This window comes from Erithacus rubecula, assembly GCF_903797595.1.
Source record: "Erithacus rubecula genome assembly, chromosome: 21".
In the NCBI taxonomy this organism is placed as follows: domain Eukaryota; kingdom Metazoa; phylum Chordata; class Aves; order Passeriformes; family Muscicapidae; genus Erithacus; species Erithacus rubecula.
The window spans coordinates 5,484,148-5,509,924 of record NC_136673.1 but is presented as its reverse complement, the minus strand read 5'-3'; the positions used below and the strand labels follow the sequence as shown (position 1 = coordinate 5,509,924).

General features: G+C 47.0%; 3 protein-coding genes across 3 annotated transcripts in view; all 3 read right to left on the bottom strand.

Annotated features, from left to right (window-relative positions):
• The window catches only part of DOLK (dolichol kinase), a 113,388-nt gene that overhangs the window by 21,002 nt on the left and 66,609 nt on the right, over positions 1-25,777 (bottom strand). The window lies entirely within an intron of this gene.
• On the bottom strand, positions 417-4,465 carry ZDHHC12 (zDHHC palmitoyltransferase 12). Its single transcript, XM_079324014.1, has 5 exons — positions 4,338-4,465; positions 3,904-4,040; positions 2,898-2,981; positions 1,607-1,773; positions 417-1,147 (listed from the first exon to the last, which is right to left on the bottom strand). Exons 1-5 carry the CDS (start codon positions 4,420-4,422, stop codon positions 838-840), a joined length of 783 nt encoding a protein of 260 aa, XP_079180140.1. The 5' UTR covers positions 4,423-4,465; the 3' UTR covers positions 417-837.
• Positions 9,392-25,667, bottom strand: ZER1 (zyg-11 related cell cycle regulator). The gene is made up of 16 exons (XM_079323913.1): positions 25,526-25,667; positions 21,535-21,798; positions 20,544-20,694; positions 19,813-20,249; positions 18,740-18,916; positions 17,550-17,664; positions 16,910-17,056; positions 16,516-16,689; positions 15,743-15,958; positions 15,051-15,092; positions 14,603-14,722; positions 14,086-14,201; positions 13,784-13,972; positions 12,726-12,823; positions 12,344-12,446; positions 9,392-11,391 (listed from the first exon to the last, which is right to left on the bottom strand). The coding sequence occupies exons 2-16, from the start codon at positions 21,690-21,692 to the stop codon at positions 11,334-11,336; spliced, it is 2,301 nt and encodes a 766-aa protein (XP_079180039.1). The 5' UTR covers positions 21,693-21,798; positions 25,526-25,667; the 3' UTR covers positions 9,392-11,333.

Sequence of the window (25,777 nt, the reverse complement as noted above, 5' to 3'; positions counted from 1 at the left end):
GCAAAGACCTGAGCATGGCATTACCTGCAGAAATAACTCAGTAGTGAAGGATTACTCTTTTGTCCAAAGAAAAGTGATGGTATCATTCTTCACTGACTTGATTCAAAGTGAATTGTTAGCAGCATCATCATCAACTTAAAAAGCCACGAGGAAGCTGCTCTGGGCATCACAAAGTACAGATTAATTATCTCCTAAGATTAATTGGATGTCTTACAGCTCTTTCTCATGCACATTAACAGTATTAAGCCTTAAGTCCTTGTGGGAAGCATTAAGGTGAATCATGTGGACAAAATAAAATTTGCTTTTGACTGTCTAAATATTTACTCAAATATTTCTCTTACATGCCTGATGCTACTGCCAAAAGGCACTGCAGTTCTCACAGTCAGAACTTGGCTGAAAAAAAGCCACAGGAATTGCACTGATCCTGGCTGGTTTTATCTGTAATTGCTGCTGTTTCCTAGCAGCAAAAGGGAGGGAGACCTTGGAGAAGTAAACACGAATAGTAACACTAATCTTGCACTTCTTCTGGAGAGATGTGGATGCACTTAATAAAAGGAAATAAATTTAGAGTAATACTTTGCTCAGTCTGGAAATCAGCTCTGCTGGTTTTGCCCTCCCCAGAACTGGATTCTTGCTCTTCCCAGAAATGGATTCTTGCCTTTATAGTGTTATTTATATATAAAAAATAACCTTATCCTGAAATGGAATTTGCAATTGAAAGGTTCTGAAGCAGGTTGCATAGTCCCTGATGCATTAAAGTTCAGTGCAAGGAAACAGGAGCCCTTGCATTAGCAAAGCTTTACCCAGCATCCTGCCAGGTGTGTTGGCACACTGGTTCTAGACAGGCTCACTGTTCTTGTGAAAATAGATGCTCTCCCATGCAGTGAGGTGGCGTGAACAGAAGAATCTCCAGAGATTGAGGATTATCCCTTGGTCAAAGGGGTTCTCCAGCTCGGAGTGCTGCAGGTAGGAGATGCGGTGGTGTGACATGAACTCCCAGGTCGTGGTGTTGCATGAGATCAGGTACAGGTGGGAAACAAGCAGCAGCAGGACCACAATGGTGAATATCAGTATCAGGAGGAAGGAGACAAGGAGGAAAATGTTGTGTTGCAGCCACTCCCACGATTGTTCAAAGTAGAGGCCTGACCTTTCAATTTAACAGAAATAAATCTGCAGTTAAAGAAGCAGAACTAGTTTCATAAATTAAGCAAACCTGATGACACATTTAAGTTTGATTCATATCTAATGCTGATAATCCTCGACTACAGAGAGTTAATATACTATGAAGAGACTGCATCATAAGGATAAGTTTAGAAGATGCTGTTTCCCCTTACAGCTGTGAAACACAATCACTCTGGGTTAACTCCTCTCCTGAACAGGTGGAACTCTGTTGGAGTTTCCAGCACTTGAATGTGTAAAGAAAGACTGTGTTACAGTGACTGAAGCAAAATTAACAATGAAACCTAAATTATCAGATTCTGCTCCAGGATGCAAAAGAGGGTGAAGATCCAAAGCTAATCCAGCCACTGCTACCTTCTATGCCAACCTGAGGAGCACTACAGCTTTCAGCAGTCTCAGAGGTCCAAATGCCATCTCCCAGCCTTACCAAGCAACATGGACTCCCCACAGCAGAACCACAAGCTGCACACTCAAGTAGACTATGAAGAGGGGGTGATTCCTCTCTCCTACACAGTTCTCAAGCCAGGGGCAGTGATGGTCGTAGCGCCGCACGCAGTGCTGGCACTGCTGGCAGTGCCTGGCTCGCATGGGTTGCTGCAAAACACAACCAGAAAAAGGGAAAAAACCCACTGGCTACAGTTCATGGCAGTCCCAGCCCTGTTTGGTAGAAGAGAACATCATGTAAATCTGTCTTTCTCCACAATACTGTCCCTAAAACTTGTGAGATGACAGCACATCAAGGTTGCGAAGGTAAATCAAAGGCATTGTGATTCTCCTGGTCAAGTCCCAAATAGGTGATACTTAAATCAAGTGATTCTCCCTCACTCCTCCTGTCTACACATTTTCATTGTTATCTACTTATGATAGGAAGTCCAGCATGCCAAGGAGGGAGACAAAGCCAATCAGTATGGTCAGGAAAGCATAAACCAGGGTGTGGAAGCAAAAAACTAGGACCACTACTATCAAATAGAGTGGGCAGGGATGCAGTGCTTTTTGGGAATGCACATGCCTCCATGTGAGTATAAGACACTTGCACAGAAAGCAGCTCAATTACCAGACACAGAGAAGGTGAAAGACTTGGCTGACAAAAGTAGTGCTTCCTAGGATTTGTCCCCTGCAATGTAAAAATGCTTTGCCATTTTTCCTCTTACAATAAGCTCATTCCTCCTGGTTGATACTCTTCAGGAATTTATGGGAGCTGGGGTAATGCTTAATTTCATTAAACTGATAAGGATCACTCTGAAAACAAGCCTTTCTAGGCTTTAGGCAAACTGTTTTAAGAGCTAATTTCTTTGCTGTAATTTCTCCTTCACGCTATCTTTTACCATTCAGGCCAATGTTTTATTAAGGCCTCTGAACAAGTTCACAACAATGAGCAGTTCCCACATATCACACTCAGCTGCCTTTCTGAGTATCAAGGTATTTTAAAAATAACCTTTTTAACAGGACTGCAGGGCTGGCTGACATGGCTGTAAGAATGTGGAATACAATTTTCTCATGGCAAAAAAATAAGATTATTTTTTCTATAAACCAACAGGGACTTGTTTCAGCCTTGGAAAACTGGCCTGTGTGCCAGTGTCCATCACTACTACTTGTGTAGCTAACAGTCTGCCCAGCCTCCTCTGAGCAGCAATTACAGACCACCAACAGATGCTGAAGAACAATACAAGCTTTTAAATCTCTCATCTCTTCCTTTTCCAGCATGTCATGATGCCCACCTTCACCAGGCAGTAACCACAGCGCCGCAGCTTAACATCACCTGGAATCTGAGGGATCACACCTTGTCCTTTATCTTCACCTTCCTACCAAAAAGAGAAAGGGAGGGACTGAAGAAGGTTCTTGTACTGCTGTCTAGGCATGACTGAGCTGTCCTGCTGCAGCCTTTTGCTTAACTGTTATACAGTGCTTGTTGCCTCTACCATTAGGAGCAAAGTAATTCCTTGTAATTCCCACAGAAGCTGCAGACAGTTATAGTACAGTGAGAGAGAACAGGTTACTGTAACCCTCCAAAGAATGTTTGCACAGAGGCAGAAATAACTGTGGACAAGATACACTCTGGGACAAAAACAAGGTTAGACTTCACTTTGAAATACAATAACAATCTCTTTTCAGTATAAGCAGTGCTAATTAGTCATACATAGCCAACACTGACATTAATGATGGATGACTAAGACTGATAATGCTTTTATCCTAGTATAAGTCTATAAGGCAATGAACCTTGAGCAGACTAGCAGTTACTGAAACTTTGCATCTTTATTTGTTTCACTGTAACTTGTTTGTGGACGTGTCCTCTGAGAGGGCAAGAAATCCATAAAAAGTTCAATAAATATAGCTGCAGAGAGCACTGTCTGCCAAAGCTCCTTTCAGTTCGGGGCTTTTTTTTGCACTTGTACCACTTAGCAGTGGTTATTGTAAAATAGGTCATATATACGTTCCAGAGGGCATTGCAGCCTCTGCTGTAGGAGAGGACTTGGGCTCAAATGGCACAGTTATGTACCAAGGCAGTGTGGTGTGAAAGGCACTTTTAAAGCCTGTAAACCCTACCTGTGTCACAGAATACCAGAGTGAGACTTTTTGTCCTCATCTCCAATTGTCTGTGCATGTCGTTCATGCCAGCACGACAGAAACTGTTTCAGATTGTTTTTATCTACCAGAGTGGAAAAAGTAGAAAAGCTTGTAGACTTCACAGCTACTCCACTTTGTTCTATTCATGAAGGGATTTACCTTCACTTCCTCTTCAGGCTTAACAAAACCCGGATCCATGAGAGACACCTTGAAGTACAGCAGGATCGAGCATAACACCAGCAAAACGAAGATCAGCGGCTGAAGCAGCTCCCCGCGCTCCTCTTGCTTTTGCAGATCTGAAAGGTACCCAGAAAAAACAGAGCAGCAGCTCCTTGTGAAGCGTCCGGGATTTTTCTCTGTGACCTCAGCAAAGAGGAAACGGGGAGAGAGGAGGGGCTGAGAAGGGGCTCCCCAAGCCCCCCGTTCCCTCAGGGCACCCCCGGGCCGCGGCCGGGCGATCACAGCCCGCGTCCCGCAGGGGCCGCACGGCCCGGCCACGGTCCCCGTCCTCCCTCCGCCGGCCCCTGGGGGCGGAGCGGGCCCGGCCCGGCCCCGGCACCCCCTCCCCGCGGCCCGGCCGGGCGCCGCCTCACCCGTGCGGTGCCGGAGGAGCCCGAGCGCCAGGGCCGCGCTGAGGGCCGTGTGTGCCGCCCGCACCCAGCGCCCGCCCGGGCCCATGGCCCACCGGCCGCAGCGGCTCCGGGCCTCCGCCGGCCCGCAAGGCCGCAGGGCGGGACACGGGCAGCGCCCCGAGGCGGGGCCAGGGCGGCCCAGCCCTGCGGGGGAGGCTCCGCTGGGCTTTGGGCTCCTTCCACTCCCCAGCTCGGGGCAGGGCTCTGCTGTCGCGGGCTCGGCGCCCACCGTGAGCCGGGGTTACACCGGGCTCCTTTCATCCCCCGCACCGCCCCAGCGTTGTTGTGCCTTGCGGGGCCGTTCCTCGAGGAATGTTTTCCCTGAGCCCTGTGCTGCCGCCCTCACCGCTGGCTCTGGAGCGCAGGGCTGTGCGGACGGTGCAGAACCTCTGTTACAGCTGCCGTTTGCTGTTACAGCTGCCGTTTGCTGTTACAGCTGCCGTTTGCTGTTACGGCTGTGGAAGGGGCCGGCAGCGATGGGTCGGGCTGCAGGTGCCGTTCAAAGGCTCCTCGAGGTTCCCGCGGTGCTGCGCCGCGTTAACCCTGCTCTGGCCAGCCTGGGCATTCCACGTGTCGGAAGAAGCGCAGAGAGGCTGGAAGCAGCTACACGGCCCCATTAACCGAACAGAGCCTGCAGAATGTCTGACATAACTCGAGCAGGGATTTGATCTGGGCGAGATGTCTGCAGTCAAGAGGCTCCTGGCTGGGTGAGGTCACTGAACTCTGCTGAGGGCAGCAGGTGTGTATAGACTCTTCTCGGCTGGAACAGACACCTAAAAGTAATTGAATTGCACCTGAGATGCGTTTTTGTCTCTTGCTAATAATAAAGAAACACGGAGGTGACTATAGCACATATATATTTACACTTTGGGTGTTTAAGGGAGATAAATGTCATCACAGATCTGTAAAAGTTCAAAAATCAGTGCTTTCTCTTTAAACTCCTTTTCAGTTTTAACATAGATATACCTTGATGCTTTTGTTACCCTCTTTCCCAATACATATTTGGAAAGAAATATCATATTCTTTATAAATTTACCCTCCAGCACCTGACAAATAATGGATTCCTTGGTATTGTTTACCCACAAATTGATTATGTTAGTCTCTTCACATGAGTCAGTGGCCACCTGCAGATGCCAGGAAAGCACCTGGTTGTGTGGGCCACTTAAATGGTTTACTTGAGACAGCTAGGTTGAAATGTTAATAAAATTGTGGACTACCTTTCCAGCAATCATTCAAACAATTTTTTTTTTTTTAATTCTAGGTAAATGCAAAGCTTATGGCTCTCGTCCCTTAGGCTGTATACTGGTGCTCAGAAAAAGGTGAGTAGTGTCTTTCCTTCTTCACAGGGAGGTATGAATTTTAAAACTTAATGAAAGTAATTTGAGCAGTAATAATATTATCCATTTTAAAGTAGAAACATTTTGATATTCTAGAATAATCTGTCCTAAGGAATGCATTCTCACTCACTTTGTGATTAAAATAATTTGGTGTACGTTACTATTTTTGTCTTCTTTTTCAGCTTTGAAACCTGTCTTGCAGAGGACAGAGCTTATCTCTTGTCTCAAGGGTTTCAGTCTCAGTAGAAATTAGTTGAAATTAGGCTCAGTAGAAAGTTTCTACTAGTAAGTTTCTGAGTAGAGAATCTTGGTTTCTGTGGCATTCCAACTTGGAATCCCACACTTCTGGAAGGCTAAGGTATCTGTCTATGCTCTTATAACATGGAATGTTTTCAGGGACAGTGCAGTTTCATGCAAAAACTCCTCCCATGCTGTTCACCTTGCTCATTTACAGACTCCACAGTGACCACTGAATTAACTGAGCCCTTCCAGGACCAGGTCTTAAGAAGAAAGTCAGGCTGACCTTAAAGCAGATTGGCTTTTCTTTAATGCTCAGATCCTGCCCCTTACAACGCTCAGGCTGTGCAGTGTGAGCTGCAGATACATTACAGAGTTCAGAGCAATCTGGACACTTAAATATTGTCCTGCTCTTTTTCTCCTCTCACAAAACTTCCTAACAATGCTCTTGTTCTCCATGGCTTTTGTCTGTTGACAAGTATTCTATCTTTTGCAGTGATGAAAGGCAAAGGCACTGAATGGCATCATCAATACGTGGCAGTTCCTTTCATTTTTAATTAAATATACGACAGCCAATGGACCAGTAATGTACCTAAATAATCCACATTCATAGAACAAAGGAAGGAGACACTCTTGAGCACTAGGTTTAATACACAGTGGGTATCCAACGGATACAACAGAAAAGTTAATTCATTCAGAATTGTAAGGAAGCAACAGTTGTGCATTTTGATTTTTTTGCTCAGGTTCACCAGGTACAAACATTTGAACCAGGCCTCAGCATCAGGCAGGTCCATGGACAGAGTAAAAGGAGACGCTTGCTCATAATAACTGAGGGTATTTTCATTGCAAAACAAGGAAATACATATTTAGTTAGCTTAAAAACTTTTTTTTTTTTTTTTTTTAAACAAGAGTTACAGAGAGAATCAGTGACAATTGTATGAAATCAAAACAGTCTGTTAAAGCAGAAGTGTTTCAGTTCAGCAAAGTATCTCCCTCGTTCCTCAAGTGCTCTCTTCTCCTTCAGCCCCCATGTTGCTTTTCATCCATTCCTGATGACTGTTGCCCTCTGTGCTTCATACACATACATGGTTGTCGTGGAGACCAGCTGTTTCCCTACTTTTAATTCTCTTTTTCCAGCACAAGCTGTCCTCTAACACCTGAGCTGTGGCAGACTCCTCCCTAAACAGTCTCAAGGAAATGTCTTTTCTATGGATAGTGCCTGACTGCAGTGCCCTCTAGCTCTTGCCCTACTGGTAATTAATTGCCTTCTTCAGGTTACAAGAGGGAATTGACTCACAGCTCCAAGATTTTTCTTCCCACTCATCTTTTGCAGAGACCAGAGTGACAGTAGCAGGAGCCCAGCCAAGGTGACAAGCTGGGTAGGATTCAGTGCTGAAGAGAATAACTTCAGTAGGAAGGTGCAGGGAAACAGCAGCCATGGTGCAGATTAATTATCTGCAGTGTTCTGATTGCCACAAATATCAGTGCTAAACTTTCTTGGCTTGGTCTAGATGAGAAAGTCTGGTGCTTCTGGGTGTTAAACATCATCATCCAACTAGATGCCAATCCTTATGAGCAATTCCTCCCACAGATCTTGTAAAATGGAAGCACTGGTGGGAAGTTGCTCACCAATTTGCTCTTATCTGCTCCAGAGAATATGGACACCTGACACTGCTGGGTCACTGACAAGGGCCACTGGAGGACAAGGCATCCTCCAGCCAGGATGAAAACCACACCCAGTTCAGGTAGAGGGTTCCTTTGTTGGCACAATCTCTGCAGGGAGCTACTGAGTCGTGTTCACGCTCTGCTTGCCAAGCTTTGGAATCTTAAAGGAAATTTAGTAATGAAAACATGAAGAGTCTTACTGGGCCAACAGCTACTGAGCACAAGGAGACCCTCTCCAATATCCTTCTATGCTATGAACTTCTCTCCAGCTGGATTTTCTTTTGAAGAATAGAGCCCCATTCTGGTTTTCTGAGCAGGGCTGGTCACTGACTGTATAATTTTGTGTGAAGCTAAGTTTCATGGCTTGTTCCTTTGATCCAGCAAAGCTGGAAGACCTGAGAGGCATCCCTGGAGCAGTCAAGCATTTCAGGGTATCCAACTTCCCCTTTTACATTAAACCTTCATAAAAAATCCTGCCACTTTGCCCTCCTTCCTTTGCAGAACATTGATGTGATGTCTGCAGGCTCTCCTGTTCTGTCCTCAGCTCTGGATCTATGGCACCAGTTAAAACCTTGCCACCAAAAAAGGTTTTCAGGTCATGCATTATGCCTGTTGTTTCAGTTAGGGAAACTGAGACCCAAACTAGTCTCAGACTTCCAATTACAGCAATTGTTGGATTGTGCTCTGGTGCTCAGAGGATACTTTTTTCTTATTTGCTCCTTACTGAAGGAAAAATGTTATTTTTCAGCTCACAGAATCTTGAAAACACTAAAGCATGTGGCCAAAGCTCATGCTACCCTAACAGAGGTGTTATTCCTTTTAATGTGGTGCCTTAGGCATTTAGCTTGCAAGTGGGCTGACTCAAAATCTTACATGAGGCTTTCTGCAACAGCCCAGTTAGAGTTCCCTCTTTTCCCTGGGACTGCTGACAGATTTCAGCAAGCTGCACTTTCCTGACAGCTTGGGCTGGTTCCATTAATCTCCTTATTGTTGGGGAATTGAATTTTTTTTATCTTGGTCCAGGATTAGACACAGCTTGTGGAGGGTCTGTGAGCAGTAAGGACAGAGGTTACCTCTACAGTGTGAAACAGCTTTGATGCAGTGTGGATCTTGTTAGTTTGGGATCCTGCAGGTGAGACTCCAGTAAATGCTCAACTTGTGGAAGCACTGGCTTGGAAAACCCAAACCTTTGGGGTCTCAAGGCAAATAAAACCAAGCCATTGGTTGTTACTAGCCTTGCTGTAGTTGTGCCAAAATCCCAGAGTAGAGCCCAACTGCTTGGCTTGGATTACAGTGACAGGCTGTGATCTGCTCCAGTTGAGATGGGAGCTCCTCAGCTCCACTGTCTCCTCAGTGTGGCAGCTGCTTTCTGGGCACAGGGCTTTCTGATACCTCACATCTGTCATGTGTCCCCTTCTGCTCTAATCCCACCTTGCCAACACAGTCAGAATCTTGAGTGCTTTTTGTCAGTTGGCTCAAGATTTTAGTGGCAGGAGCTTCCACTACATGGGCACTGGAAAGGAAGCAGATGTGGTGGGTGGCACTGCCATGTGAAACAGCTTCTCAAGGACAGCAGCACTAAATGGGGAATTAAAGAACAAAGCCTGACTCCCCTAAAAACCAAGGCTGTATTTGCAGCCCCTCTTAGTTTTGCATCTAGAAAGAAGATTAGCAAATGTTACACAGAAAACAGATCAAAATAAGTTTCCCCATCTCAAAGCTCATAGGGACTCAAATTCTTGGGAAACAGGAATAAGAGAAAAATACATTTCAAACTACTGCAAAAAAGTATAATTGTCAAGTTTTGCAAATCTTATGAAAACAATTTAAAAGTGACACAAAAATATATATAAGTTTGAAAAATACTTAAAAGAAAAAAGTACAGATCTCACAATACCAAAACAAATGACGTATGGTTAAAAAGAAAAAAAAAAAAGACATTGAATAACACCGTATTGGCAGTAAAAGTAAACCTCTCCAGGCAGTTGTGTTCTGTCAGTTAAAGTGTCAGTTTGTGGATCAAGGATCTGTCTCTAACCTGCTCACAAGGACAACATGAACTCTGAGCATTAGCAGAACCTCTTAGCAGCGACTCAAATCTAAGAGCAAAGTGTACAAGGGAAGAGAGCAGCGAGTTACTGTGCTCTGAGGCCTGAAATGTCCCATCCTGTGAGGCCATGGGCTCATCTCCCTTTTACCAAGCACAACATCTTTTCTGAATGCCTTCTAAGGGAAGATTTGTGAATTGTCAAAGATCTGTGATGAGCAGTGGGCTATGACATGGACAACTATGCTGTTGAATGCCTGGCTGTGAGACAAATTTGGCCTTCAGCTTCTTGAGCTGTTACAGGTCTGGAGTGTTACAGGTGAAGATCAGCTCAGTGGGACTCTCCTCTCAGCTATGTCACACAGACTGGAGTAATGCTGCTGATGGGACTGGGACTGCACTGGTAAGTGCTTCTGGGAGTCAGGGAGGAATAGGGCCTTCTGCTTCTGAGAAAGGGGGGAAGATGTTGGGGTGGAACAAAAGGTGCTCTTTCCTGGGATTGCCCTTTAGAGGGTGCCTGGAGACTCCACACCTCCAATTCTAGCAGTTGTGCTGCAGTGAGAAGTGTGAAGGGAGATTATGATGCTACTGAGCACAGCTTGTGATGACACAGACTGAGGGAGGGCAGAACAGCCCCACTCCATTCCTGGGACTTGCACAAGGGGACACAGGTGCTCTGGACTAGGGCCTAGCAGAGTATAGGATGCAGAGGGAAATACTCTGTTTGGCTTTGTAGCCTTCCCTACAAAACAGAATACAACTAAAAAGGGTGGTGAAGGACTGGAATGAAGATGTGTAGCCCTTTGTGAACAAACCTTGTGCCTTGTTGCACAGGCTCCCTTCAAGAGAGCAGTTCTGTGTAGCCAAGAATGTATAACTGGTTCTACTGGTCACCCCTGACCTTATGAGGCTGAGTGAGCTGGCAAATCCTACTGTAGTGCCAATGGGGACAAAACAGACCTCTTGACTTTATTGGGAATGTCTTACTTCCAGATGACCCACACAGAATTAGATTCCATTAATGTGAGTCTTCTATTAAAAAGCCCTTAAGGGAGTGAAATAGCTTGAAAGGTTTTCTCTAGTTTGTCCATTTGTAAGTCTCGCTAAAACATCAGTTCTTTTGATCTGTCTCTCTGGTATTGTGTGCCCCAACCTCTCTAACCAAACAAATACTTCATCACTGCCTGTTGCCCCACTGAGCAGCCAGTGCTGATTCAGAACTGGTGTTCTTGCAGACATCACAGGACCTCATGCAGTACAGCAAAGGGAATTGTCTAAAAAGTGGGAAATAAACATGTCACTAGTGATCACACAACTAGGTCTTCAAGCTCATGGTCATTTGAGGCTCTCTGTGTGGTCTAAAGTAAAAAGGTTAAAAGATACATAATGTAATTGTCTTTGTTTTTTTGTTTTCTTTTTATACAGAAATCATACACACAGAACTTCAACCTGAAACTTCATAACAAAACAGTCCACTAAGTTAAGGAAAGCATTTTGTTGTGCAAAAAGTCCCTCCCCCCTCCCCTATTCACCTTCATCTACTGAGGGTCTCACACACACACATAAAGTTTCCTTCCAACGGGCGAGTTGGTAAGAAAGAGTCCTCCCTATGTACAGTGAGTTAGAGAGAAGCTGGATACAGTGCTGGCAAGAGGCATTGAGTGATTGCCTCTATCTGGAAGTGTCCATGTTCTCCTCCTTAAAGTTACTGCAGTGCTCTATAACTTTCCTATGGATAAAACAAGGACAAGGAAAGATGGTTTAGTTTAAAGCTTATTGCACCTCAGCTGTGGGACAGTAAGGTAAGAACTGTCCCAGAACTGATTTCTGTGTAACTGTGTCCTGTTTGTATCTGAGACAAAAACTGTGTCAAAACAAGTAAACTCCACAAAAGCAGCTCCCAACTTGGAATTTCAAGTTATGGTAGTGGATATCCAGATCCAGTTGTGACCATTCATTCATTACCCCCACACCCAAAACCTCAGATGCCTTTAAATCCCACCAGGAAATACATGAGTACAAATGTTTGTCCTTCACTGTGCTGTCACCTGTCCCATCCTACACAGTGTGTAACTGACTGTCTTCTGCAAGCTTCATTCCCCTCCAGCATTCAGCTGTAGGAATACCTGCTGCCCACTCACCAGGTATGTATTCCCAGATCTCTACCTTTCTATTCATTCTGCATTCTGCAGGTATGGAATTACAGCTCTCACTCTGCCAATGAACAGAAACTGCAGCTGGCTTTTACAGCCCTGAAAGGATGACTCCAAAGAAAGGTGTTATGCAAAGGTGATGGACTCTACCTTCTGAAAAATGCTCTTATTTCAACTGTGCAGTTGGCAGTTCAGTGACAAGCCAGTATGATTCTGAAGACAGGTAGCCCACCCAATTACAGGGAAAAGTGATAACTGGAGACTACTGACCTAAGAACTGCAATTAGCCATGTGGCTCCCTCGCTCAAAAGGCAATCTACAACCCAATGTACTGATGCAATGATCTGTGTGTACTTCTCTCTAGTCCTCTGTTTTCATTCTCTTTTTCCTCTGCTTCTCCTGAGTTCAGTTCATACCTCTCATACACATTATTACAGGCCTTGCTTTGGTAGCCTCACTTTAAGTGGAAGAATGAAGAACTAAGCTAAGGCTAAACTGAGAGTTTGTGATGGTGCAGTGGTGTCCTACCGGGCCATCTCCTTGGTCTCTTGTCGTGCTGAGGCCATTTTAATCATGTCCTTCAGGAGAGGAATCCCACCTTCTTTGATCAGCAGTGGGCAGTACTTGTCAGCTGCAGAGAAAAGAATAAATCAGGTCCTTGTGAGCCCTCACAGCAGTGGTAGAAAGGGTGGCAGGAGGGGAAGGAGAGGATCAAAACAGTGAAGGCATTTCCTACACACCAAGTCTAATTAGCTTTATTTGGCTGTGCTGCCTGGACACTGCTGCATCACTCAAAAAAGGTTTTCTCTACCTACATCGTTTATCTCAGAAGACTTTTCCTGCTGACAGCTCAGGTCCACCCCCTCAACTTCTACAGTGCAGGGAATATGATTTCAAAAAGAGAACTTACGGTAGACAGAGACCAGGTTATAGAGTGCCCAGGTGGCCCAGTGCTGGCTGACTGGAGAGATCCCTTGTGGAAGAAGTCGAAGGATTGGTTCAAATGACCTGCACAGAAATATTACAGAAGTTGATAAAAATCCAAGAGCTGCTTCTTTCAGCATCTTTGTCACTCACAGCATACAAACTCTGCTCATAGATATCACAGCAGTAAATTCATTGGCATGTCAAAGATTGTGGCACCAAAGCTAAGTGTCCCAGGGCAGTGCTGGCAGGATTATAGCCACACCACTTCAGCACAAACACAATGCCCAGAGAAATAGCTGCAATGAAGGCAACTGAGCCCAGGAACTGATTCCTATCCTTCCATAGGCATTTCCTCACAAGAGTTGAAATGCAGCGACACTGATCAGTTTGAGGAGGGACAAAGCCAAACTATCCCCAGACAAAGCTAGCTGCACACATGCAAGGGTTGTGTGTTTCTTCTGACAATACTGTACTGTCTGTACTGTAAACAGGCACTGGAATGCCAGTTCTGGATCCCTGCCAAGCACTAAGGGAATTCTGAGTACCTGATACCCTCTTACAGGAAGGGGTTCAGAGGATTCCAGCACTTGTATTAACCTTTGAAGGGATTTCTGGTAATTGTGTCTAAATATGCCCTAGAGAAGAGTGAAAGCATGTGACTTTGGGAAACAAACAGACTTAAGAGGACAGACTGCAAAGGACAGCAGTATCAAAGGAAAATGCTTAGGCAGTCCCAGACAGACCATGGTTTTCCTGAACTACTCAATTTCAGAATAAATATGCAGGAGAGATTCTGCTGGGCTGCCAGACTTCTCCCATAGGAATTGTCAGGTAAGGTGTCTAATTTCAGCATCTTATGTAACATGTTTCAAAGGAAGATGTAAAACCCTCACTAAAGAATATGTCCCTGAGGATGTTTCTCCTTCACTCTGAAGAGAGCCTCCATGCTGGGCTCTCTCTCTTCCTTTCTCTCTGTTGGTCTTTCCTTCCTGTGACAATCCTGGCTCCCATGTGAGTGGGCCAATCTTTTCCATTCCTCACCTATAATTGATATTTCTCCTCGAGTTGATATCCCAGCTCTGGATAGCTGCCCACATCCTCTTCACAACTTCCTCTCTGTGAGGCTCACAGATCCCCCAGGCCTCTGGACCATCAAACATGATATGGGAGAGCACTCCACAGGCATTGTATGACACCTCAATCCCATCAGCTTTGCTCTCCAGCAGGTTGCTGTCAATAGAGCAGAGATCACTTAGAGCTGCTGATGCAGTAAAGGTTCACAAGTCTCTAGGTGGTTCAGGAGAAGAGATCAGAGCCCAGCTGGTCACCAGCCATGCACTCACCTGAACACACTGATGAACTGGGAGGTCATGAGCTGCGGGCGGAGCTCCTTCACTTCTGCCACATTGCCCAGGAGGCCCAGCATGTTGCGGTGCAGCTCCTGTTTCTCTGGGAACTCCTGGCCAGACAAGGAACAGGGTTATGTACAGGTGGGACTCTGGAGATGCTGAGAACAAGCAACTCTGGGAAAAGGCTGTACAGCACATCTAGAAAAGCTCAGTGTTTTTCAGTAGTCAGCAATGTGTGAAAAAGGAGGGTGTTCACTGCTGTTCACTGCTGCTCTGCTTGAGGGGTCAGAGCAAAGATGGGTAAAGGGGAAGATGTGTTCACTGTAAGTTTCACTGTTCTACTGGCTGGGTAGAATGATGTGAGAAAAAAAGAACTAACACAAACTTTTACTTTCCTTTTGTGAAATGTAGGAAGTAATGCTTGGAGAGGAGCAGAGCCAGGGATCCTGCCCAGACAGCTGCATCTCCACTCCTCCTGTCAGCATCTCTCCACAGACAACCAGACACTTACTTTCAAACACTCCAAGAACAGTTTCATGCCACTGTAGTTAAGGAACATCTCGCAGTTATCTGGGGTCTCATCAGTGATATTCCACAGGGCACTCCAGGAGAACTCCATCACCTGATCACACTATAGGGAAAGGGACAAAATCAGAGCTTTGCTAATGCAGGAGCCTGGTGCAAACCATCTGTTTCCCCTCTGGCATCACCCTAGATGACTTCAGAGGTAAGAAAACCTTGTTGTTCACTTTCAACTTATCAGTAAGTAGGTTTTTTGTTTAATGTTTTTGTCTCCCTGTCAGATTCCCCTGCCCTCACCCTGGGACAGGAAATTCTGCAGCGTCAGTTGAGATGTCTTGTATTTGTTAGAGAAGCTGAGCTGGCACTATAGGCTGATCTCCATGCCTAAGTCAGACTGAAGAGAAAATATGTATGTGGGTTTTTTGGGAAACACTCACCGTTTTATCAGCCAGCTTCTTCTGAATCAACTTTAACATTGTCTGTGGGTAAAGAAAGGGGAAGAGTGAAAAACAGTTCAAAAATCATGGAGTTAAAACTTAATCAGCCTTGCAGTATCACAGCAGTTCCAATTTTGATCTTTTGCAGAGAACCTACTTGATATATCTTTCTCTAAACCAGTGGGACTGGGTCATGTTCCAAATTGCAAGTATTCACAGAGCTGAACTATGCCCCAGTCCCTGAGCTGTTGAGTTTGCAGTTGGGTCAGTTTTGAGCTGTATGACAAGGTCTGGGATGTGGCATAACTGTGCCAAAGCAACAGCCTTTGAAGTTCTTGGAAAAGGTGGGGGATATGGGTTGAGTTGGGAAATTGATGCAAACTTGGGGAGAAGCAGAAGGAGACAGTCACAAGGTAGTACTAGATCTGGAAATAATCCAATGTGCTGAGGTCAGGTGTTAGGTTACAGTGCCTTCCTGCCCTCACACCAGCCTGGTCTCTGAGATCATAACTTCCAGTGCTGGTAAGCAAGTAAAGGGGTGGGTTCCAGGAGAGGTCAGCATTGCTGGGACGCTGATTCCCTCCTGTGGTACTGAGAGGTTGGATCATGGCTGGAGGCATTTGATGGACAGCTGTAAGGGAACTGTCCTAGCCTGGGTTATGGGTAAGGAGACACCTTGGGATCATACCAACCATGACAAACCCCATCTTGCCCACAGCTTCTTTGTGGTCGTTGTCCACCTGGCAGACCAGGGCGTTGCAGAGGTGCACAGCGATGCGCTGGATGGACTCGTCCTGCCGGCTCTGGTTGAGAATGTTCAGCAGCAGCTCGTTCACTCGGCGGTACTGGAACTCCAGCTCCTCAGGAATGCTGAAGTTACACAGTGTCAGGCAGCAGTTCCGCTGCACCTGGTCAAAAGGAAGCAAACACTGGGCCAAGTGGCTACAAAACACAGACCCCACCATCTCATGGGTCCTTGCTGCTTGGTACTGAAAACATCTTCTTGACTGACTACAACTACTGAGATTTCTGTTAACCTCTGATGGAGGCTCCATGCTGTCACTCCAGTCTCACAAGGCCACCCAATCATCCAGGGCCCATTGTTTTCCAAGCCAGTTCCTCACTGCCTATTGGCTCTCTATACAGCTGACTTCCAGTATGGAGATCTGAGATGTTCCTTTCCATTGATACAACATGGCCTTTACCCACATCCATTTCACCCCACAGTCAGTGCTGGGTATCTGTGTGTCACATACACCCTTTAACCATTGTTCATGGATAAAAAAGGAACACTGTACATGTAATCCCCACTGCTGAGTGGAGACCAGGAGCAGACCTTGGCAGTAACTTCTCTGCATTCTTTAATTTCCTGCAGGCAGAGGAAACCCAAATGCTGACACCAAGTTAAAGAACTGATACAGGGAAAGAGGACTGTGGGAGTCCAAGGTGCCTGGGCTGCTCTTACAGTGACCTCCTGGTAGGACTCCATGCCGTTCAGCACCACCTGGATGACCTGGCGCCGCAGCTTCACGCTCTGCTCCATGCGGTACTCGGAGTTGGTCAAGTAGAACAGCGCGGCGCTGCCCGTCACCTGGATGTTTTTGTCATCCTTGTGGCACTTGAGGGCTGTGATCACCAGCTACAGAGAAGCAACAAGGATTTTCAGTGCCACAGATTTGCTGCTAATTCTTGGAATGACTCTTAGAAGCCCACAAGGAATGCGTGGCCCAGGCACGGCAGGAATGTGCTTAGGAAATGAAGGTACCCAGTTTTCTGGCATGGCCTGATACAGTGTCCCAGGGTGAAAAAAAAGGCTGGGAGTGCAAAATTCCCCTTGTCAGGGTGAGGGCAAGGCTTACCTGGAGGGCTCTCAGCAGCTGGCTGCAGCGCTCGATGCGGGCAATGTCGAACAGCAGGTTGATGGCCCGGGAGGTGATTTCCGGCCGGTGCTCGGTGTAAGCCTCAATAGCGTTCAGGACTTGCTCTTCATTCTTGTCTCCACTCACCTGGCGTGGACAGCAAAAGGAGTCAGGGGAGAACTTATGAAGGAGGAAAACCAACATGTGAAGGAAACTGTGAAAGGTTAAAGGGTATACCTCCTCTCTGCTCTGGGAGTAAATTCAGCCCAGGATGAGATAGAGGTTGAGTCACTTTTCAGTCCAGAAGGCTGAGAAAGGGCATCTTTGGGACAGGAGGATGCTATTCAAAAGCAGGACTCCTACTGTCTTAAATCTTTTTCTGTAGTCACAGACAACCTTCAGGCAGGATGATTTCTCCATGCTTTTCTCCAAGGAGCATGTTTTCAACCCTTATAACAACTATGTGGGGTACAGATCTTGCTTTCTGGCAGTTTTCTTGCATTATGAAGTTGTTATTGGAAGGTCAGAGCTCAACTGTCACCCAAGACCCAAAGAACTCCACTCTACTGGCAGCCAGTGTTCTCATGTTCTTTCAGCTCCTAACAAGTTCCTACTGCCAATATTCCTGCAGCCTCCTTACCTTGTAGGCTGGAATATGGGTCAGGCGACAGAGGGATGTTTCAAAAAGTCCCAAGAACTGCAGTGGTCGTTTCAGACCCCGGAAAGGAGCAATGCTGCTCTTTGCTGGCTCAATGCTGGGGTGAAAAAACAAAAGATTGCTCATGTTGGTACCATGTTTCTTCAGGTGTGTCCTGCCACAGAGATGGCTGTCAGCCCTCCATTCACTCTGAATGTACTGCTTCATAGCCAGAGTGGGAAAAGCTGCATTTCATTTTATATAAGGCAGCTGCTTATGAACATAACTAAATATTCATCCCAGGTGATCCTGAATGAAAGGTGGATGTGCTGAATAGAACCAGCAGTAAGAATTACTGTAGACAGGATGTAGCTTTCCCAGGTAAAATTTGTCCTGGAAAGTCACTAGTTGGGGTGAAAACTTCCTCTTAAAGGGCTGTGGATATCACTCATCTAATGTATTTGTAATGTGATAGACATGCTAACTCTGCTTCTTTGAGCATGCAAGAAGATTGTTTTTGCTGCCATGTTCCTTATTGACCAAGAGCCAGAGCATTTTCACCAGCTATGGTGAAAAGGAGTCAGTCTCACTTATTTGCTTTGGTTCAGCAAGTGTTTAATAGGAGGGCAAAGCTCTTGGCTGGTGTGGAAAACCAGACCTGTAAGAATACCTCTGTTGAGGGGCACCAGGATTTCCAAGGGTTGATCTGCCCAGTATCCAGGTCAAATCTTAAAATGGGCCTTTAGATTCCAAGCTTCTAAAACACTCAGCCCTCCTATGAATGCTGGTGTATTGACTCAATGCATAAATGTTCTTTCAGAAGAGCCTGGATTTTCACAAGGGTAAGAGTATTTTGTGTAGGAAATGTGTAAAAGACTTGGAGTCCTTTCAGAAAAAAAATCCTGCAGGAGATGCCTGGGAAAATATATGTGGAAAAGAACTGAAATGCCTGAGATATACATGGCAGGCAGATGGGATGAATTCTTTATTACTCTTACAAGTCCTTACATGTGTTGCATACAACAATTGCAGCTGATTCTCACACCAGTCTCTACTGTCAGGGGAACCTGGCAAGAATTTTTAGTACTGACTAGACCTACAGAATTTGGGAACTCAGAAGAGTTAACTGTTCTTAATTCATCTTTGACTGACCTGTCCATTCAAGCAGACCTCAGTAACTGCTGTTCCCTTACCTTGTCTGGCCCATCTTCTCCTCCATGCTGGGGATGGTGCAGTTCTCCAGCATGGTGTGCCCTGAGATGTCGAGCGAAGTGAGGTTCACCAGGTTTTCCACAAACAAGTTTAGAACCCGCCGGGTCAGCTTGAACTTGTAATAACTGGACAGATGGTCTCGGGAGATATCCAGGTGCCTGCAAGTGAAGAGAGCATCCCTCAGCCTGGAAAGCATTAGCTGGGCTTCTGCCTCCTTACCAGAGCCAAGTGTGATTATTATTTATCATTATTTCCTTCCCAAGATAAAGAAATGTGGTTCTGCAGGCTCTGGCAGCAGCAGCTGGCCGTGTCTAACCAAAGCACACAGGTATCTGGTAGAGGGCTACTTGGAATGGACCACAGTGAATCATCTACCCACACATCACAAAGGAAATTGCTCCAGGCTCAGAAACTGCCTTTTCCAGACTCCATCACAGCAGCCACCTGAGCATTTCTACCTGGAGATTAAGATGCACCAGAGGATCTGTGCATCCCCAGATGTATCTTGCCTCATGCCACAAATTAAGTTACACAGGTTTTTGTCTGCTTCCCCAATCTTAAAATTTTTCCACCCCAGGCTATTACATTATCCTGATTTCTTTCAGGTATTTAAATGCTTAAGCTTTGAGGAAATCTAGCTGCTAAAGGAGTGGTGAGACAAACTGACCAGCCATTGTGTGCAGGTGGGGTTCCTTACAGAACAGAGACACTTTGCTGGCTCCTACCTAAGACTGGAGCCAACATCCCACTCACAAAAGTGTCTTCTGCCTGTAGCACACCAAGTGAGGGTGATGAGTTCACATTTGTGTTATTTTTTGTTTTCCAATGGGAAGTTTCTGCTAAGTGGTGTCTTCTTAAAAGCAAAATTCAGGCTGGCTTTAGACATGTCAGGTATGTACAGTGATGGATAGATATCTACAATGAGTGAGCCTGTTCACAGGAAGGTTTATAAGCTGAAGCCAGCAGTGGGTGCCTCTCATAGCAGGCAAGAAGACCATTCCTGAAAGACCTTTCCCTATCAGCTGGATAAAGAAGGAAGAACAGATCTGCTGACCTGAGCTTGCGAAGCTGTGCAATCACTTGGATGTGCTCCTCTGAAAGGTCCATGTTGTAAAGCACTAAGGAAACCAGAGTGTCCTTCCACTGGGTCAGGAATGCCACATCATTCAGCTGGATCCCAGAAAGGTCGAGAGCTGCAAGGGAGGCCAGGGGCCGCAGCAGCGTCTCCACGTTCACGCCCTCGATCAGGCGGCCCAGGTTCAGGATGCGCAGGCGGCTGAAGCCTTCAAAAGTGAAGTCCTTGACCAAGACCTGGCGAGTGGGGTTCACCAGGCAGTCGTCCTCACAGCCCCCGGGGTTCTCCTCCTCGTAGAAGATATTGCAGCAGCCAAAGAGGCTCAGGGAGATCAGTGTGTGGCTGAAGCTTACCAAGGTTTGCAGGCTCTTGGCTGTCAGCTTCTCACAGTTAGTCAGGTACAGCTCAATAAGATCCTGGAAAAAGGGAAATCAAGGTTTGAGGTATTTATTGAGGTAAAGTGCCCACCTGGTTTAACCCACACCTCTCACTGGGACAGCCTGAAACCATCTATCCCCTAACCTGACCAGTGTCCCATACCATTCCCAGCAGTGGCTTTGGGAGCTGAGAAGGAAGGAGCTGAAGCTAGTCCAAAGAAAGCTTGGGCAGCAAAGGATGGAGCCTCAGGAATCTCTGGGTGTCTGGAATTCTAGCTGGTGCTCGTATTGCAGTGCTGGTATGTGATGAGGCAGGTGTGAGTGCAGCCCCACCTGCTTCCTGATGGCCTCCAGGTCCTGGTCCTGCACTATGTGCTCCCGCAGGTGGATCCGAGCTAGCCTGGTGCTCCGTGGGTCTGAGAAGAGGGTGAAGAAGCTTTCATGGGGTTCAAAGATGCTGTCTGTCTTCACCAGCTCCACATACCTGTGTGGGGCAATGGTATTAGCACAGCACAGGCTCAGCCACAGCTCTGGCACCTGCACTGGTGGCAAGGAAGTGTGACAGAGCTGTGAGCACACACAATCCCCTCCACACCCACCCCCCATATCACCCAGATCAGCCTGTGGGACAAAGGAGCTCACCCATCTCTTCTGGCACAGAACCAATGGAAAATCTTGGGTAAAGATTTGTGCAAGACTTTATGTGTGTGTGTGAGCAAACTGTCTGGCAAGCACAGACTCCAGGAATTTTTTCCCTAGCTGTTTAAACTCAGTAATTTGATTTTTTTTTTTTCATTTTTCATAAAATTAGCTGGCCAAATTCTCTGCCAGACTTTGTGGGCACAAGTTCAGCCAAGAGAGACTGTGGCAGCCAAATTACATAAATCCCAGGAAACAGGTTGCTTTATAAAACTATGGGAGCAGCAGCCTTAAAATTTAACATCTGTTAGCACTTTGCACTCTTATTTCTCTGTTTGGACAGAGTGTTGTAATGGTTCAGTGATAGGAAACGGGAAGGCTTCCTTGCTGCTCACTGACATTCTAGGAAGAAGCAGTGCCTGTTTCACTCTGGGTCTACTCATTTCATTTCCCTTTTTACAGCTTGTTGAGCTCTAACTTGGAAAGGATGATTACCACAGAAATTAGAATGATAGCAGTACAAAAAGGAACCTTTCCTTCTGAAGTTAATGCAAACCCTCATTTGCCAATATGATCAATCGGAAAAACACAGTCCTATGAATTCTTTCCCACAATTCTTTTTGAAGAACTACCCTCTCCATTCTGTGAACTCCCAGCTCCTTCCCAAAGCAGGCCTGAAACGTACTCGTTGACAAGTTTGTCACAGATCTCGCTGGGCAGGAAGATGTCGGGGTGCAGCCGGAGCGTCTCGTTGTCCAGCAGGTAGCACAGGGTCCCCTCCAGGTTGCGCAGGCAGTAATCAGTGCACAAGGTCATCAGAGACTCTGGACTGTCAGATGCCATCTTGAGGGAAATTGTGGGAAGGGGAAGAGCAGAAGGAAGCTTTTGATGCTGGAGATCCTTCCCTCAGATGAAGTGCTGGGATGAATTTATGGGGCCATCAGGATAGCTGTAAGCAGAGAAAGGTGCATTGAGAAACTGCAAGTGTCCCACAGAGCTGTCACACCAGCAGCATGCTTGTTGTATTTGCAGCCCATCACTTGCTGACCTCAAAAGGACCCACAGCAGTTTGGCCTTTCTGGTAGTGTGCCCTTAATTCCTTGGTATTCCACTCCAAGGGGATACTGTGGAGACCAGTTAGTGTTGTGTGCTTGGAAATGAGGCTACACAGCAAAATGTTTCCTCATTGCAGGGTTATCTGGCTGACAAAGGCCCTCAGAAAGGGAAGTGGTAGAAGCCACGTTGCTTGGTTTCCTTCAGGGTGGGTTGGATAAACCAGCAGAACATTTACTGTCAGCATAATCCTTTGTATGGCACCAATGGGATCTGTGGCCTCACGTCTCCTGCCTGTCATTCTCTTTGCCAACATTCCAAGTTAAGTTTCATTTTCTAGCTCGGTGTTTCTCTGCAGTGCCAAGCCAGAAGCTTCATGCAAGTCCCTGAGCATGAAGTGGAACAGAAGTCAGAAGAAAACAGACTGGTCTGGGATCCCTCTGAGTGCTGTGTAAAGGCAAGGATTGTGATTGTGCCTGACACCTCTACATCCAGCTCACCCTCACCATCCCAAATCTTTCACAAAGAGTGACTAAACTGGAAAAAGGCAAGATGCTTTGCCCTTCTTCATTTCTGGAACAGGATAAAGGACGGGTGAAGCAGACAACTGGGTGAAGCCATCCCTGTCTGTTTTCTGATTTGAAACCATTTGACTGCACTGATATAAAAACAAGGCTCACTGGGGCCTTGAGGGGCTTATCAAAAAGTTAGCTTGAAGACTAACAGTGACATTTCACTTTTAAGAGGTCAAATCACATTATAAGCAAACCTAAACTTATCTAAATATTTCCACAGATGCAGAAAATTGTACTGAAATGTTTATTTTTGATATAAAACCTATGTCTTATTGGTAAGTCTGTCCCTGCTGGCCCTGAGAACACTGATGCTGTGGAGGTAGTTATTCTCTGCACCACAGCTGAGCAGCCATTGCTGGAGAAGTTGTTGCAAAATGTCCTTAACCATATTCCGTTCTGATCTTTATCCTGCAGCTGCAAAAAGCAGGACACTTGTGTGTCACCAGTTCTCTGCTTCTCCAAAGCCTTTACTGCTTTCTCTTTCTTCATTCTATAGTATCAGTACAAGACAGAAGAGTTTAACTCCCATTCCTGAGCTTAATCACTCTAAAAGGTAACCCCCAAAACCTCAGCAATCGTAAAAATTATACTTTAAAATCTCTCCAATCATGGAGTTAAGGGTAGAACTTACTTTCTTTGTCACAAGAACATGGAGCTGTGACTTCTCAATAGTGCCACAATAGCTCCATTGAGGTGCACATGGTACAATCAACAAAAATGGAGGGTTTTCAACTTTGATAAAGGAGGAGCTCCACAACCCACAGTTCCCACCTTTGGAGTTGAGTAAGGTGAGAAGTCGAGGCTGAAATGGGCCACTGAGTGCAGAGTATTGTCTCCCTGGCTGGGAGGTCCTGGCAAAGGGAATGCAGGTGGGAGGAAGCTGTCCTGTGTCTGCTTTGGAGATGAATCGGCCTCACCTCCAGAACAAGTCCCTCTTGCAGATTTTGCCTGAAGCTTGCTGGAGAGAATCTTTCCAGAAAGGCAAGATCGACAGGAAGATCTGAAGCAGCTGGGAAGCATGTTCTGCTGTCCCTCCCAGTTCCCCTGTGCCATCAGACAGGAGGTCCCTGCAGTCAGTGTTCTTCCACTGTTTACTACCGAGGGCCAGAGAACTCGAAAACAAATTCCCATTGACAATCTATTGTCACGTGCAGCTGGAAACAGCCAGTGCTTGGGACTTGTCCAAGCAGCTCAGAGCAGCAGAGGGCAAGGACTGCCTTCCTGTGGCTCTGACAAGCCTCTGTTCCCTCTCTGCTGAGACCAGCACAATGCAGCCAGTTGATCTCAGCCCTGAAGGAATCAGCTGCCCTTTAACTTCTGAGCTCCCCGTGATCCACCAACACAAACCCGTGCACAAGTTAAAATCAAGAATGGTTAAACTGTCCCAGTGAAATGAGACCAAAGAAAAGCTTTCATCCTCCTGATTTATTGCAGATATCTGAGCAGCTGCTGTGACCTTTTGTCCAGGACACAACACAAGCTGGCCTCTCCCTCCTCAGACCGCAGACATGACACCTCATCAGCAGAGAGGGAAGTGTCAACAGCTGTCCTGATCAATACTATCTCTAAATTATAACCTCTGTGTGTGACAAAAAGAAAAGAACTGGAGAGGCTGAAAAATCATTAACATTTGTCTAATTGTTCTCCTCAGGAAGCTTCACACAGCATGAAACTGCCTAGTGACTGCCACCAGTGCTTTTCCAGCAATGAGCTGCCTGGTGCCATGTGGGTTTTGGTAGAGTTAAAGACAGATGCATGAAAGATACTGAAAATTCAAGAACTGCAAAGTGACCAGAACTCCAGCTGCCAGTATTTTGTCAAGTTTATTTCTCTGACAGATTTGCTTCCATCTTAGTGCACCAAGGAACTGAGCTCCTCAGAGCCTCGGGAGCAGGCACACAAAAGCCCTTTCCATGGGCACACAGCCCTCTCTGTGCAGTAACAGCACCCTCCTGCCACCCAGGGACCCAAAACTGGGTGCAGTACAGGCAGCTCTACTTACCCCATCCCCAGCATCCAGGAGCCACCAGCCTTTTTGCAATTATTGTTTATTTCCAGGCTGCATCTGCATTGTGCCAGCATTCCAGGCTGCACTGCACACGAGGCTCGGGAGCTCTCCTGGGGCTGCCAGTGCCAATATCCTCTCCCTTGGACTTAGACCCATCATCTCTCCCAGCCTCTCTCCAGGCAGTGCCCAGAGCCAAGCCTGACTCACCGTGGCTCCAAGCCAAGCACAGAACATTTACTCTGTTGCTACAAAAATGATTGGCAAAGCTGACTGTTCCAACATCAGGGACTCATCCAAGGAGAGGGCAAACAATGTGCACTGACATAAGCTGATTACAGCAACTTCAGCATTATAAATGTAATGTAAATGCGAAATTTGGCACAGGTTGTGCTCTGAAGGGAAACTGCACTGTCACTTTAGCTGGCATCTTGCAGCTGCAAATCACTGTGATTTTATTAATTGATGGGTCATGGCTGCCTTTGTGGGGAAACACCATCCCTTGTTACACTAGGGAAAGTGAAGTAGGAGGAGATCCACCTATCCTCTGCCCCAGCAAAGCCTGCAACTCCCGAACTTGTCAGCCAGCCAGACTGACATTGCAAATGAAACAATTTGCACTCGCCTGGGAATGTGTGGATCTCTGTACCTGCCTGCAGTAAAGATGTTCCTTCAACTCACTGAATTACATCACAGATTTTCATTCCATAGGTGCCCTGGCCAAGAAGACTACCTGGAGTCTTTGGTCACGGCTCCGGGCGCTGGGGCTCCATCAGCCCCGCGGACAGCGCTGGCCCGGACCCGAGCCCTCGCTCGTCCCGCAGGCACTCAGAGGTCACCTCGCCGGGCAGCGCCGGAGCTGCTGCCGCGGGCCGGAGCCCTGCCCGGCGGGGCCCGGCTGCACCCGGCAGTCCCGGGGAAGGGATGGGGACTGCGCCGGGGGCACCGTGCGGCACCGCCGGGGGCAGCGGTTCCTCCCCCCGCCCGGGCGGGCAGCCGCGGTGCTCCCGGGTCGGGTTGGGCAGGGGAGCACCGGTACTCACCTGGCGCCATGGGGCACTGGTCCCGGCTGCTCCCGGCTCCCCGGGGCGGGCCGGGGTCCGCGTCCTGCTCGGGCCCGCTCCCCCCGCAGCAGCCGCCGCTGTCAACAAACCGACCGTCACTTCCTCCGCCCGCGCCGGAAGCTCCACCGAGTCCTCCCCCGGAAACACCGGCCCGGCCGGAACGCTCGGTCAGCGGGGACCCGGCGGGGACGGAGACGTTCAGTGACGTCACGCGGCCGTGACGCCACGCGG